Here is a 12,039-nt window from a genome sequence, read left to right as displayed (position 1 = left end):
TGGCTGTGGTGTAACCTGGCAGCAGCAGCTCCAGTTCAACCCCTAGCCTGGGAACTTCCAAAGGCCGTAAGAGCGGCCTTAAAAAGACCAAAAAAAAAAAAAAAAAAAAAGACCTACCTGGGAAGTTTTTAAAGCTCTAGATGATGGGCCCGGGCCTGCTTTTTAAGCTCCCCAGGTGCGTCTAATGTTCAGCCCATGTTGAGAAGCACCAGCCTAATATGTAGTAGGAACTCGATAAATCTTTACTGAAGAGTTAAATCCATAAACAACACTCAGACTATTCCAGCAAAGGCCATATCATATCAATCAAATCTTATTTAAAGGGGGATGCTCTGGCTGTGGCAGTTAAGACGCAATCATTACGGAACCTGCTTAGCTCACCTAAAAGAGCCCGCTTTATTAAATGCAGTCTGTTTCACGGGAGGCTACAGGCTAACCACATAACCAGCCCCTCTGCTTTCTCCTCCTCCTCACAACTCTTAGAGGACCTCCCAGTTGCTAAGATGCAGCTCATCTTCCCCGACTTGGCAGAGAATTATGCAGAGCTCCAAATGGTAGCATATTCCCCTGGAAAATGCCTAACAACATTAGAGGGGGAAAAAAAAATCTCGAGCATCTTGAAAAGTGATAAATTACCATGGTATTTCCCCAACTTATGCGGGAACATCCATCTTTCCTGGAGAAGGGGCTCTGGGGAGACATGACAGACTTTCTCGCCACCGCAGTGCTATTTAGTGACCCAGGGCAGGTGAGCTCAGGCAGGAGATTCTGGCATTTAGCTGGAGGAAGACTTCAGCTGACTGAATAATTTACAGTCACGTGGAGAGCCTCTCCCCAGAACGAAGGTCAGGGAAGGGAAAAAGGAGAGGCTGCCACCAGCTGCTGTCACCCTGGAGGCCAGGTACCAGTACACCCGGAAGGAAGAAGGAGGTTCAAGGCACCCCCTTCTCCACTTATTCTGGGGGCGCTGGTTCTTAAGCAGTTCACAGGCAAAGGGGGGTGGACTCCCCATCTCCTTCCTACACCTCCCACCCCATCCTTGCTGAGAAGACAGGAACTAGAGGCCAGTGATCCAAGTATTTTTAAGGTTCCACTGGTTGTTCAGATGCCTAGAGATGGCTGAAGCCCCTCACTGCTCTCAATCACAAACACTGACATGTGGACAGGACCCCAGCTGTCCTGCAAATTAAGGTTGAGGAAAGCCTCCTGCAGTCACTGGCTCTGTCCATCTCTAGCTTTCTTTTTAGGACCATACCTGCAGCATACGAAGTTCCTAGGCCAGGGGTCGAATCAGATCTGTAGCGGCCGGCCTACGCCACAGCCACGGCAATGGGGGGTCCGAGACATACCAACACCACAGCTCACAGCAACACTGTGGATCCTGAACCCACTGAGTGAGGCCAGGGATCAAACCTGCAGCCTCATGGATACTAGACAGGTTCTTCATCCACTGAGCCACAAGGGGAACTCCTATCCATTTCTAGCTTGAAGCTTGTGCACAGCTCACAAAGCTGGCAGCTGTGCCCATCACCATGGCTTCACTGTCCAGGCTCCTGGCTGTGCCAGCTGGGGCCTTCCTAACCTGCCTGTGATACAGGGCACTCTCCCAGGTATGGCCCGAACACAGGCTGGCCTTAGGGCCCAGTGCGTCTACGAGTTAGCAGGCTGCTCACCTCGCCTGGCTATCTCCATGGCGGCTGCTTTTCCAATGCCGCTGTTCCCTCCGGTGACCAAGAAGGCTCTTCCCAGAACTTGGACATCCAAGTCATCAGGGACAGCGTCCTTGGATGCAGACTCACAGCCACTCCTGGAAGCAGCAGAGCCAGAGAAGGAATGGCTGAGGAGCCGGGAACACAACCCCCCGCAGGCTAACTCCGGGCTGGGCAGTTTGCCCTCTCTTCCCCCAGCCCCTTCCTTCTCACCTCCCTGCTCTCCTCCCTGGTCCTGTGAACGACTCTCTCTTCTCAAGGTCTGCGTTTCCTAATAATACTATTAGCTTCCCGAGCTTTAGAAAATGCCTGGCGACTGCAACAATTTGGCATCCAAATTAGCATTCTCTGACTGTCTCCGATAGCAGGAGGTACCCCTCTCTAAAAACATCCTTTGATAGATGGATTTGTTTTTTTGCCTTTTTCCCCATGGTTGGGGGAGGAGCTTAGGAGACCATGAGCATCATGCCTATTGCACGGCAGGACAGGTGCCCCTACCCAGGTATAGAAAGCCGGTGGCAAAGTGGGGAGACGTGCCAGTAGGGGATGAAGGAGGAAGGTACAGTCATATGAAGGCTGTGCTCCTTCAGGCCACGGGTATGTGCTGCACAACTCTAGGGGGCGCCATTCAGATCATCGTGAGGAGAGATTTTTATCTGCAAGAGGACAACTTTCTGCCAGACAACAGCAAAGCACATGGAGAAGGAGATGCTATTTCTAATTTGCATAAAGGCACCATATTGCATAGAAACCACCCTGAATTCCTTAACTGTTTCTCTCTGCTTTTTAAGATTCTTCTTCTACCTTCACTGCCCTAATATTTCCCGGTTACAATACTGGCTGAGGGGAGGGGAATTGGCGGGAGCAGCCCCTGAGCCCCCCCCGCCACGGGTGGGCTGGGGTCTCAGCTTGTACTTCTCGCCCAAAGAGCTGATTCCCTACAGCAGAGAAGGCAACTCTTTCCCCCGAAGGTTCTGGAAGAAGCCCAGTGCCCTCCCCACGCCCTGTTTACACACAGACTGCCAACAGCTGGTCTCCTGCCCCACACCCCGGCACGGCACAACTGCCAACAACATGCCTGGGCCCCGGTGAAGAGGCCAAGGAATGTTTATGAGCTGGGGTTTGGTTTGGAAGTCACTGCCACAGGGGCGGGCGGTCACTGCCCCTGGTCTCATAGTCAAGAGACCAAGAAGAACGAGCCTGTTTCCACCACCTACTCGCCCAAACATCCAGGGCAGCTCAGCAGCCACACTTCCCATTGCTTCTGCTGTTAGCACCCCACTTACTGGAACAAACAAGACGTGTGACTGCTTCAAGGCTTCTTGAAATGCTGACTTGAAACTAAAAATAATATCAATCATAAGGGCTCTGGGTCCAACAACCTGGGTTTAAATCACAGCTCTGCCTCTTAATAGCTATGCTATCTTGTGTGTTGGCTTAACTTTGCTGAGCTCCTGTCTCCTCATCCGCACACAGGGGAAATAAAAACTACTCGGGCAGCCTCAGGGAGATAATATATGTTAAGGCATTGATCTCACACTTAGAATAAATTAAGAACTCAGTGAACAGTCATTGCTACTATTACTATTAGGCTTACTAACTATTCATCTCTCTCGTGTTCAAAGATCAGCTCATTTGCGCCCCACACAGCCCTTCAAACCATTAGGGACTTTTTTTTTTTTTCCCCATTAGGGACTTTGAGAATAATTTAAACTATATAAGCAAAGCCAAGCTGGAAGATGTGTTTTTCCCTACAGGTGGGGGTCCGAGGCTCACTGAGAAAAGATTTTCTGGCAGAGGAAAGAGGCACCTAAGAAAGAGCCAAGGGCCGGGGAGTCAGTGAACTGGGGCCCTGAGCAGAAGGCCCTGGTAGGGGGGCAAGTGAGAGTTTCCCCAACCACAACAGGGCCAGAAGAGCAGGCCATAGAGAACACGCCCCCAGGAAATGCCCCCTGGGAAAAGGCCCCCAGATCCCCCCTCCTCCCAGGCCAGGAGGCTGAGAGCCTTTTCCCTGTGACACAGCTAGAGGAGACTTTCACCTCTGGGCTACCACCCTGAGCCTATTAGAGACTAGGTTTTGCTGAGAGCTGGGCTCCTGTGGATTAAGCCTCTTCCTCCAACGCCAGGCTGTGTTGCCAAGAAGGCGGTGCCAGGATGGCCTGCAGGATGCCTCACACCTCCCTTTGTCTTCTGCCTTCAACACAAGGATTCCATCCCAATCCAATCTGTTGTTAATTTAAAATATCAGCTTTTTTTTTTTTTTGCATCCTCCTTCCCTTTTTTAATCTTTATAAACTATTGCTACCAGTCCTATTTTTCAAACTCAGAGAGGTAAACGACGTGCTCAGAGGCATGAGATGGTAGGTAATAAAGCCCACAGAGGTTTCCACTCTTTCAACACCCAGCCTAGAGCATCTTCTACCTCACCAGCGGTTCTCAAAGAGTGGTCCCCAAACAAGCAGCATCAGTAGCACCTGAGGATCTGTGTACGGAGCCAGAGTCCAGGATGAGGCCCAGCAGCCTGCGGCTTCAGGCACCCTCCAGGTAATTTTGATTCAATCCAAACAACCACTGTACTTAGTATTTTTAATAGGAATCACCAGGAGGCAAGCTCCCAGGCTTGCTCCCTCCAATTTACCCAATAAAATTTGCTAAGGTTCCACCTACACCTGCTAGAAGATTAGGAGTCAGCTGTTGTTGAACTGCCCCTGGTAAATCTTCAGTTCAGGCATGTTTAAGAATCTGTGACTAGATCCTGCTGCCTCGGGGCCCAATATAGGGAAGCTTTATAAAAATCCAATTAAAAAAACACTGTAAACCCAAACTACAGACTCTCACATTGGAATCAAAGTAAGGTGCTCTCTTTCCTTCCAATTCACTAAATGCACAAGAGCAGGGAAACCCGCCTAAGTCCGCACCCCTAAACTCCACAAAAAAGTCTGCGGAGCGAATTTTAGAAGCTTGCTTTCCCAGGGCAGGAAGCCGGCTCAAGCTCTTTGTGCTGCATTCTATGCAACATGGAGAGACCCAGCAGATTGTGGCCACTGCAAGTACACCCCTTTGAAAGAGAGAGACCGCCCGCCACTATATTCACTTAGATTCAGTGGGCTGGGGTTGACCGCTACACTTCCCACATTCTCTGCAACACTGACCCCTGGGAGGGTCTGCCTTTTTTCCAAAAGGATGTGGGGTGAACGGAAGGGAGCAGCAGCTGACTCCCCTTGGAATGATGCCTGGAGTCCTGGTATGATGGTAATTTGCCCAGGCTGCCTTAGGAACTGATAAAAACTCTAGTGTAGGGAGGGGAGGAAGTCTCTTAAAGATGGCTGGGCTACAGAGGAGAATCACCTGTAGGATTTTTAGAAAATACGTCTAGGCCCAGTGCACACCAACTGAATCAGAATCTCTAGGGGAGGATCTGAAAACTGGCACCTTAGATTCTCCGCCGGTGATTTTTGATGTTCAGACTGGTGTGAGAACCACTGCCAGAGCCTAATTAATTCTAAGATAAAAACCACCTCTCCAACTCCCAGAAGTGGCCACCCCTTAAAACCACAGTGAGGTGGAGGACCGGCTAAGGTACAGTGAGAGTGCCTTTCACTGGGCCGGTGAAACCATCAAGTACCATTCAGCCGACACCGCCCTGAAACCCGCGCCCAGAAGGTTCCAGCCGGAGGGAGAGGTCACAATCCCAAAGCCGCAATTATATTAGTAAGAAAAAGACCACACCCAGGAAAGTACTAAGGGGAGTCTTGACTAGCAATTTAGAACTAACCCGCTCTGACGCCGAAAACATCCCCTCGGAGACTGCTCCTGGGGTACGCCCAGCAGGGCGCCAAGGTAACGCCGGGGAAGCTCGGAGACGCCCGGGCTGCCTGACGTCAGTGGGTGGGGCCCTGGCGCGGAAAAGCCCCGCCCCCAGCGCCAGCCCCTCCCCTCGGACGCCCGCGGGGTCCGACAGCTGCATCGAGGGGTTGGGCTACGCCCGCCGCCTCCACCTCTGCCTGCCCGCTGCGCGCCGGCGGTGCCTCCGTCACCTGATGAGTCCAAGAGGTAGTGAAGAAGCAGTGGGCGCGGCCGGGCTAACTGTGCTCGCGGGTGCGAGGTAGACCACGTGACGGACGGACGGCCCCGCCCCTGGCCGGCAGCCCCTACTGCCCGCAGCCGCCGGCGCGGTATCCCCGGCGTCCTTACTTGGTGTATTCGCGCAGTCCCTTGGCGAACCACGCGGCGCTACGGTAGAGGAGCGTGGCAGGACGCACGCCGCATGCAGAGTCCCGCGGCCCCACGCTCCCGGTGCTCCCGTCCCGCACCCCCCCTCCCCCGTCGCAGCGGTTACATCATCCCGGTTATGTAAGAGCTGCAGCCTCCGGGGCTTTTCTCCACTGGGAATGCGGCGGGGTCTCAGTAGGATAGGGAACGCCCACCTGCCCCTGGAGAGCGTCCCCTCCAGCCCCAGCCTCCGAGGACAGGAAGAAGGAGGGGAGACCCTGCTGAGGCCGTGCTCGAGGTCCGCGTGCTCACCTCGGGTTGAAGCTGGGCGTCACTGCGTGTTTGGGGAATACCTGCCTGCTGGTATAACTGTGAGGCAAAGATGGCACCGCATCTCACCTCCTACAGTTTGTTGACCCAGAAAATAGTGTGGAATGAAAACGATGAGGCTTACTGATACTAAAAAGATGTCTCCATTTGATGGGTTTTATTTTAAGAGTTACTGAATAATTAGCATTTTCTAAGTTCCCACCTGTCTTATTTCACGAAGTACTCCCATTAACTCATCAGAGGTCGGCTCAAGAACTTGCACACAATGACACGGCTGGGAGAAGCCGGGCTGGGTCTCCCTCCAAGAGGTCTGTCTCCAAAGTTCAGACTTTTGCCACTAGTTCTGCAACATCTTGCAGTGCCAGGGAGGAGCCCTTCAGCTCCTCCAAATCTTCATCGGTGTCCCCAATCCCTCAAAGCCAAATAAACATACGGCCCCCTCCTGGGACCACTCCACATCTGACCTCCACCCCTAACTCTGGGTTAGGGATGGCTCACTCCGTTAAATTCTGTGTGGGTTTACCCAACTCACTCAGGGATCAAGCCGCTCTTACATAAAATGTGCGGAGACCAGCTGTTTTAATGGCCTCATTACCTAGGATATAGGATATGGGATCACTGCCCCCTCCCAAGTGGGCATGTTTTTAATTCAGAATACCTTTTGAAATAAATTTCCCCAGAACAGCCTGCCCCTCTGAACAGGACTGTGAGGTGCCACTGCACTGCTCTTTTTCTTGACAGAGTGATGAAAGGAAGTTTAAACAAGTGGCAATCTGCAAAGCCACCAGCCTGGGGTGACTTTCAATGCCAGTCGAGTTAAACTGGGAGAAGATTTTGGACCCCCAGAGTCACCCGGCTGTGCTTTGTACACTCGGCTTTGTGTCAGTGATGGAAAAGGCATCAGTCTGCTCTGAATCTCTCTCGCCACCTCAGGAAATGTGCTTTTGGCTCGCAGAGGGGGTGAGAAGTTCTTTTGAACCACACAGTGTGTTGAGGGCATCAGCAGCACCTTGCAGTAAAAGGGTAGGTGGAAACCCAGCTCTCTCATCCTGCCATGTAAACCCCAGGACGCCGCAGGCCCACTCCATCTTAGTTTTCTTATTTGTGGAATGGGAACGAGTATGCTCCCTTCGTGGGCTGCTTGTGATGATTTAAAGACATCTGTCAAGAGCTTAGCAAAATGCCTGGTTTCCTACAAGGTGATTTTAAAAAATGGTCACTTCTTACGGCTTCTCCTCATTCTTTCCCTCCTGCGCTGCAGCCATGGGCCATGTACATTCAACCCACATTCCATGAGTGCACGAAGCATATGATGTTTATCCTCAAATCAGCAAGTATCCACAGGGTACCTTCTCTATGCATTGTACACACTTCAGAAGGGGTTTAAAGGAAATACAACCCCATCCCAAAAGGGGCCTCCATTCTCCCCTGGGTGACAAGTAACATAAACACACAAAAAAGAAACAAAGGGCAGGATGAGATTAATGGGAAAAGGGTCCAGGTTAAGTAGGAGTTAGCTGGAGTTAGTCCTGTTTTGTCACTGATTATCAGTGTGACCCTGGGTTATTACTATTGTGATTAAATTTATTGAGGGTTTCATATACCCAAACATGGCAAATTATCTTAGTAATACAGTGACCTAATAAGGTTGCTCTCGCTATTATCTCCATTTTCCAGATGAACAAACTGAAACTTAGAGGGTAAGTCACTTGGCTGAGGTCACAATAAATACATGCTGGAGCCAGGATTTTTTTGTTTTGTTTGTTTTGGGCCATGCCAGAGCATTGACGATGCTGGATCCTTAACCCACTGTGACACCAGGGGGACTCCCTGCAGCTAGGATTTGAGTCACGCAGTGTGATTCCAGAGCCAGCAACCTCCCACTGGACCCTGTGGTATGGGGGTGAGTCACTTAGTCTTTTTGGACCTCGGTTTTCTTACCTAAATGAAAAGGAGATCAGGTAGATGATATCTGGGGCCCCCTTCAGCTCTGACTTTCTAAGACTAATAAGAGAATTACACGAAGATGTTAAATAAGTTAGGCCCAAGGTGCTTTTAAAAGAGCGACATCCAGTGGGTGTAGTTGCTTCATTTCACGTGGGTAGAAAGCCCGGAAAATATTTCTTCTCTGCCCCCGGTTCCAATGTGCTACTCAAAAGCTGCACAAAGAAACCAAACTCCAAAGCTTCCTTCTAATTGATTTAGAGCCCTGAAACTAATTTTGACCAAATTGGAAGGAGAAGCAGAAGCGGAAGACTGAAAAATCCATGGCTTTCTGCACAACAGATACACATGATGGGAAGTCTGAGTGTACACACACACACACACACACACATTTTAATGTTCGCATCTCTTCCACTGAAACTCAGTACCAGTTTCTCTAGCCCAGTTGTCATGACAACACCAGCTGCCAATGAGATCATGGAAGACAAGGTTATAATGGCAGTGGTGCCTTAATATTTTACCTGGCAAACCCACTTAGATAATAAGATGAATAACCATAAATCATAAATCCATGGGAAGCCCAGGCATCGATCATTGTATGTGTTTAGTGTGCATTTGGGGGTGGGGAAGAAATGAAAGCAAGGGGAAGGGAAAGAAAAGGAAGGAGGGTGAGGCAGGGGGCGGGGAGGAAGGTCTCAGATGCCGATCCCTGGTATTCCTCAGTGTCCTGACCTGCCTGTGCATGGATTAAGAACTGGCCTCTTCTGTATGGACGAAAAGGGCTGGGGGCTCCCAGCCTTAATCACAAAAGGCTTCTAAGAAACCCAAGGCTCCTGTTTTCTGGGGTTCACGCTAAGGGAGGAGAGAAGCAGCCCAAGGATGATGTGGCAGACAAGGACCCACCCAACTGTCACCCAGTGGGGGAGGCTAGACCCCACTGAGAACACCTTTCTGGTTGCCTCCCCGAGTCCCCTGACAGACAGGCTCTCCCCTGGCGCAGCTGTCTATTGCCCATCCAAAACAACTCCTCAAGAGCAATCCATTCGGTTTGAGGGTTTCCTTCCTTTCACAGGAAACCAGTCACTGGGTGGGGTGAGGGCCCCTGGTAAGAGCTGTGTCACTGTGGAGGTGGGCGGGGGCAATTCTGCTTACACCCTTTTGTGTGCTTGAATTTTGTACTTATGTTCATAGATTACTTACGTTAAAAAGCAATGGGGGAGTTCCTGTTGTGGCACAACAGAAACGAAACCGACTAGGAACCATGAGGTTGTGGGTTCGATCCCTGGCCTCGCTCAGTGGGTTAAGGATCTGGCATTGACATGAGCTGTGGTGTAGGTTGCAGACACGGCTTGGATCTGGCATTGCTGTGGCTGTGTAGGCCGGCGGCTACAGCTCCATTTCGACCCCTAGGCTGGGAACTTCCATATGCCGTGTGTGCGGCCCTAAAGAAAAAAAAGCAAAAGTCCACCTTCTTTCCCCAGCATTGTCCGCCTTCCAAGACCTAGACACGTGGACAGTATTCACCAAGGCCAGTGCAGTCATGAGCCCTGGGTAGGTCAGCCACCCTGTAACCAAACTGATGAAAGAAAAGATTTCACAAAAGGGGCTTGCATGGTTCTGAAACTCTCACACAGCCTGTTTCCAGAGCTGTTGTTTCCTGGCAGGCAGGTTTTGAGCACGAAAGCAATAGGTCTTCTCTGGTGGGGCCTGGGGGTCAGAATCGAACACTCTGATGCTCTGCCAGGTTGCAGCTTGCCCTGACCAGTGCCTGTACCTCCCAGTTCCCGCCGCTGGGCAGGGGAAAGGGCCTTCAATGGGGCGGGGGAAAGGGCGGCAGACACACAGCTGCCAGAACTGGGATCAAGAGTCAGAAGACCTTCGTTCAGCTGATGCCTCTCTGAGGCTCTGTGTCCCCTCTTTATGGCCCTATGGCCCTATCTCTGTCCAGTCCTTGAGAGGACCGTTTCTCCTATTTGACAAATACTTCACTTGCGACATGCCAAGCACTGTTCTAGCTCATTTCAAATGAGGAGACCGAGGCAAGGAGAATTTCAAGGGATGTCCGCAATCACAGTAGAATCTGCAAAGCCCCACAGCTGGGATTCCAACCTGTCTAGACTCCACACAATTAACCCCTTTTCTGGAAGGATGGGACACTTCTCACTAGAGCTTTTGCTCAGTTTTTTCTTTCAGTCACTTCTGTGGGAATGGAAACTTCCTCTACCACCTCCTTCCCCTTTCTGGTGGGTTGATCGGTTCTTGTTTTGATGGAATGGCTTCAAGTTCCTACAGGTGCCTCCACCAGCATTCCTCCCACCCCTAACTCTCCCCACCCCACTGAGTCAGAGGTAGTCGGAGACCGGAGGCACTAAGACCTCCGTCAACTAAGAGTGAGACTAGGATTTTGCATATTTAAATTTTTTTTTTTTGGTCTTTTTTTTTAGTTATTTCTTGGGCCTCTCCCGCGGCATATGGAGGTTCCCAGGCTAGGGGTCGAATCAGAGCTGTAGCCACAGGCCTACGCCAGAGCCACAGCAACGAGGGATCCGAGCCACGTCTGCAACCTACACCACAGCTCACGGCAACGCCGGATCGTTAACCCGCTGAGCAAGGGCAGGGACCAAACCTGCAACCTCATGGTTCCTAGTCGGATTCGTTAACCACTGCGCCACGATGGGAACGCCTAAATTTTTTTTTTTATTATTAGAGTATAGTTGATTTACAGTGTTGTGTCAATTTCTGCTGTACAGCAGAGTGACCCAGTCATACATATACATATATACATACATCCATACATTCTTTTTCTCATATTATCTTTCATCATGTCCTATCCCAAGAGACTGTACAGGGTCCCCGTGCTGTACCGGAGGACCTCATTGCTTACTGCATTCTAAATGGAATAATTTGCATCCACCATCCTCCTTGTCATCCCACTTCCTCCTCCCTCCCCCTTGGCAACCAAGTAGGTGAGTCTATTTCTGTTTCGTAGATAGGTTCATTTGTGCCTTATTTTATTTTTATTTTTAGGGCCACACCCATGGCATATGGATGTTCCCAAGCTAGGGGTTTAATTGGAGATGCCCGTGCCAGCCTACATACACTACAGCTGCAGCAACACCAGAGCTGAGCCACGTCTGTGACCTACACCACAGCTCATGGCAACCCCAGAACCTTAACCCACTGATGGAGGGCAGGGACGGAACCCACATCCTCATGGATACTAGTCAGGTTCTTAACCCACTGAGCCACAACGGGAACTCCTTTGTGCCACATTTTAGGTTCCATTAAATACATTCACATTGTTGTGCAACCATCACCATCCATTGCCAGAGCTTTTCATTTTACAAAACTGCAACTGCACCTATAATCCATGAACTTCCCCCTTCTCCTGGTCCCTGGCAACTACCATTCTACTTTCTTCTCTATGAAGCTGACTGCTCTAGGGACCTCCCGAAAGTGGGCTCTTACACTATTTGCCCATTTCTGACTGATTTATCTCACTTAGCATTGTGTCTTCCAGGTTCATTCATGTTGTGGCATATGTCAGAATTTCCTTCCTTTCAAGGCTGAATATCCGTCCATTGTATGTACACCCCATGTTTTGTTTATCCCTTCATCCCTCAGTGGACACTTGGCTTGTTTCCACCTTTTGCCTACTGTGAATAATGCTGCCATGAACATTGGTGTGCAAACATCTTTTCAAGACCCTGCTTTCAATTCCTTTGGGTATAAAACCAAAAGTGAAATTGCTGGATTCTATGGTAATTTTATTTTTTAATTTTTAAAGGAAATTCCATACTAGGTTTTTTGTTTGTTGGTTTTGGTCTTTTTAGGGCCGCACCCG

At 50.4% G+C, this 12,039-nt stretch overlaps 1 protein-coding gene across 6 annotated transcripts in view; it reads right to left on the bottom strand.

Annotated features, from left to right (window-relative positions):
• LOC102163801 overlaps positions 1–12,039 on the bottom strand; it is a 110,207-nt gene that overhangs the window by 34,588 nt on the left and 63,580 nt on the right. The window contains exon 1 of one of the 6 annotated variants that reach the window (XM_021065300.1): positions 5,485–5,737. The exons of the other annotated variants lie outside the window; for them this stretch is intronic. Coding sequence (XP_020920959.1) covers positions 5,485–5,676 — 192 coding nt within the window. The 5' untranslated portion in view covers positions 5,677–5,737. Of the gene's footprint in view, positions 1–5,484; positions 5,738–12,039 lie in introns of those variants that run through there. 6 annotated transcript variants of the gene reach the window in all.

This window comes from Sus scrofa, chromosome 11 (genome assembly GCF_000003025.6).
Source record: "Sus scrofa isolate TJ Tabasco breed Duroc chromosome 11, Sscrofa11.1, whole genome shotgun sequence".
Lineage (NCBI taxonomy): Eukaryota > Metazoa > Chordata > Mammalia > Artiodactyla > Suidae > Sus > Sus scrofa.
The sequence above is the reverse complement of the archived record's forward strand: the minus strand, read 5'-3'. Positions and strand labels throughout refer to the sequence as shown.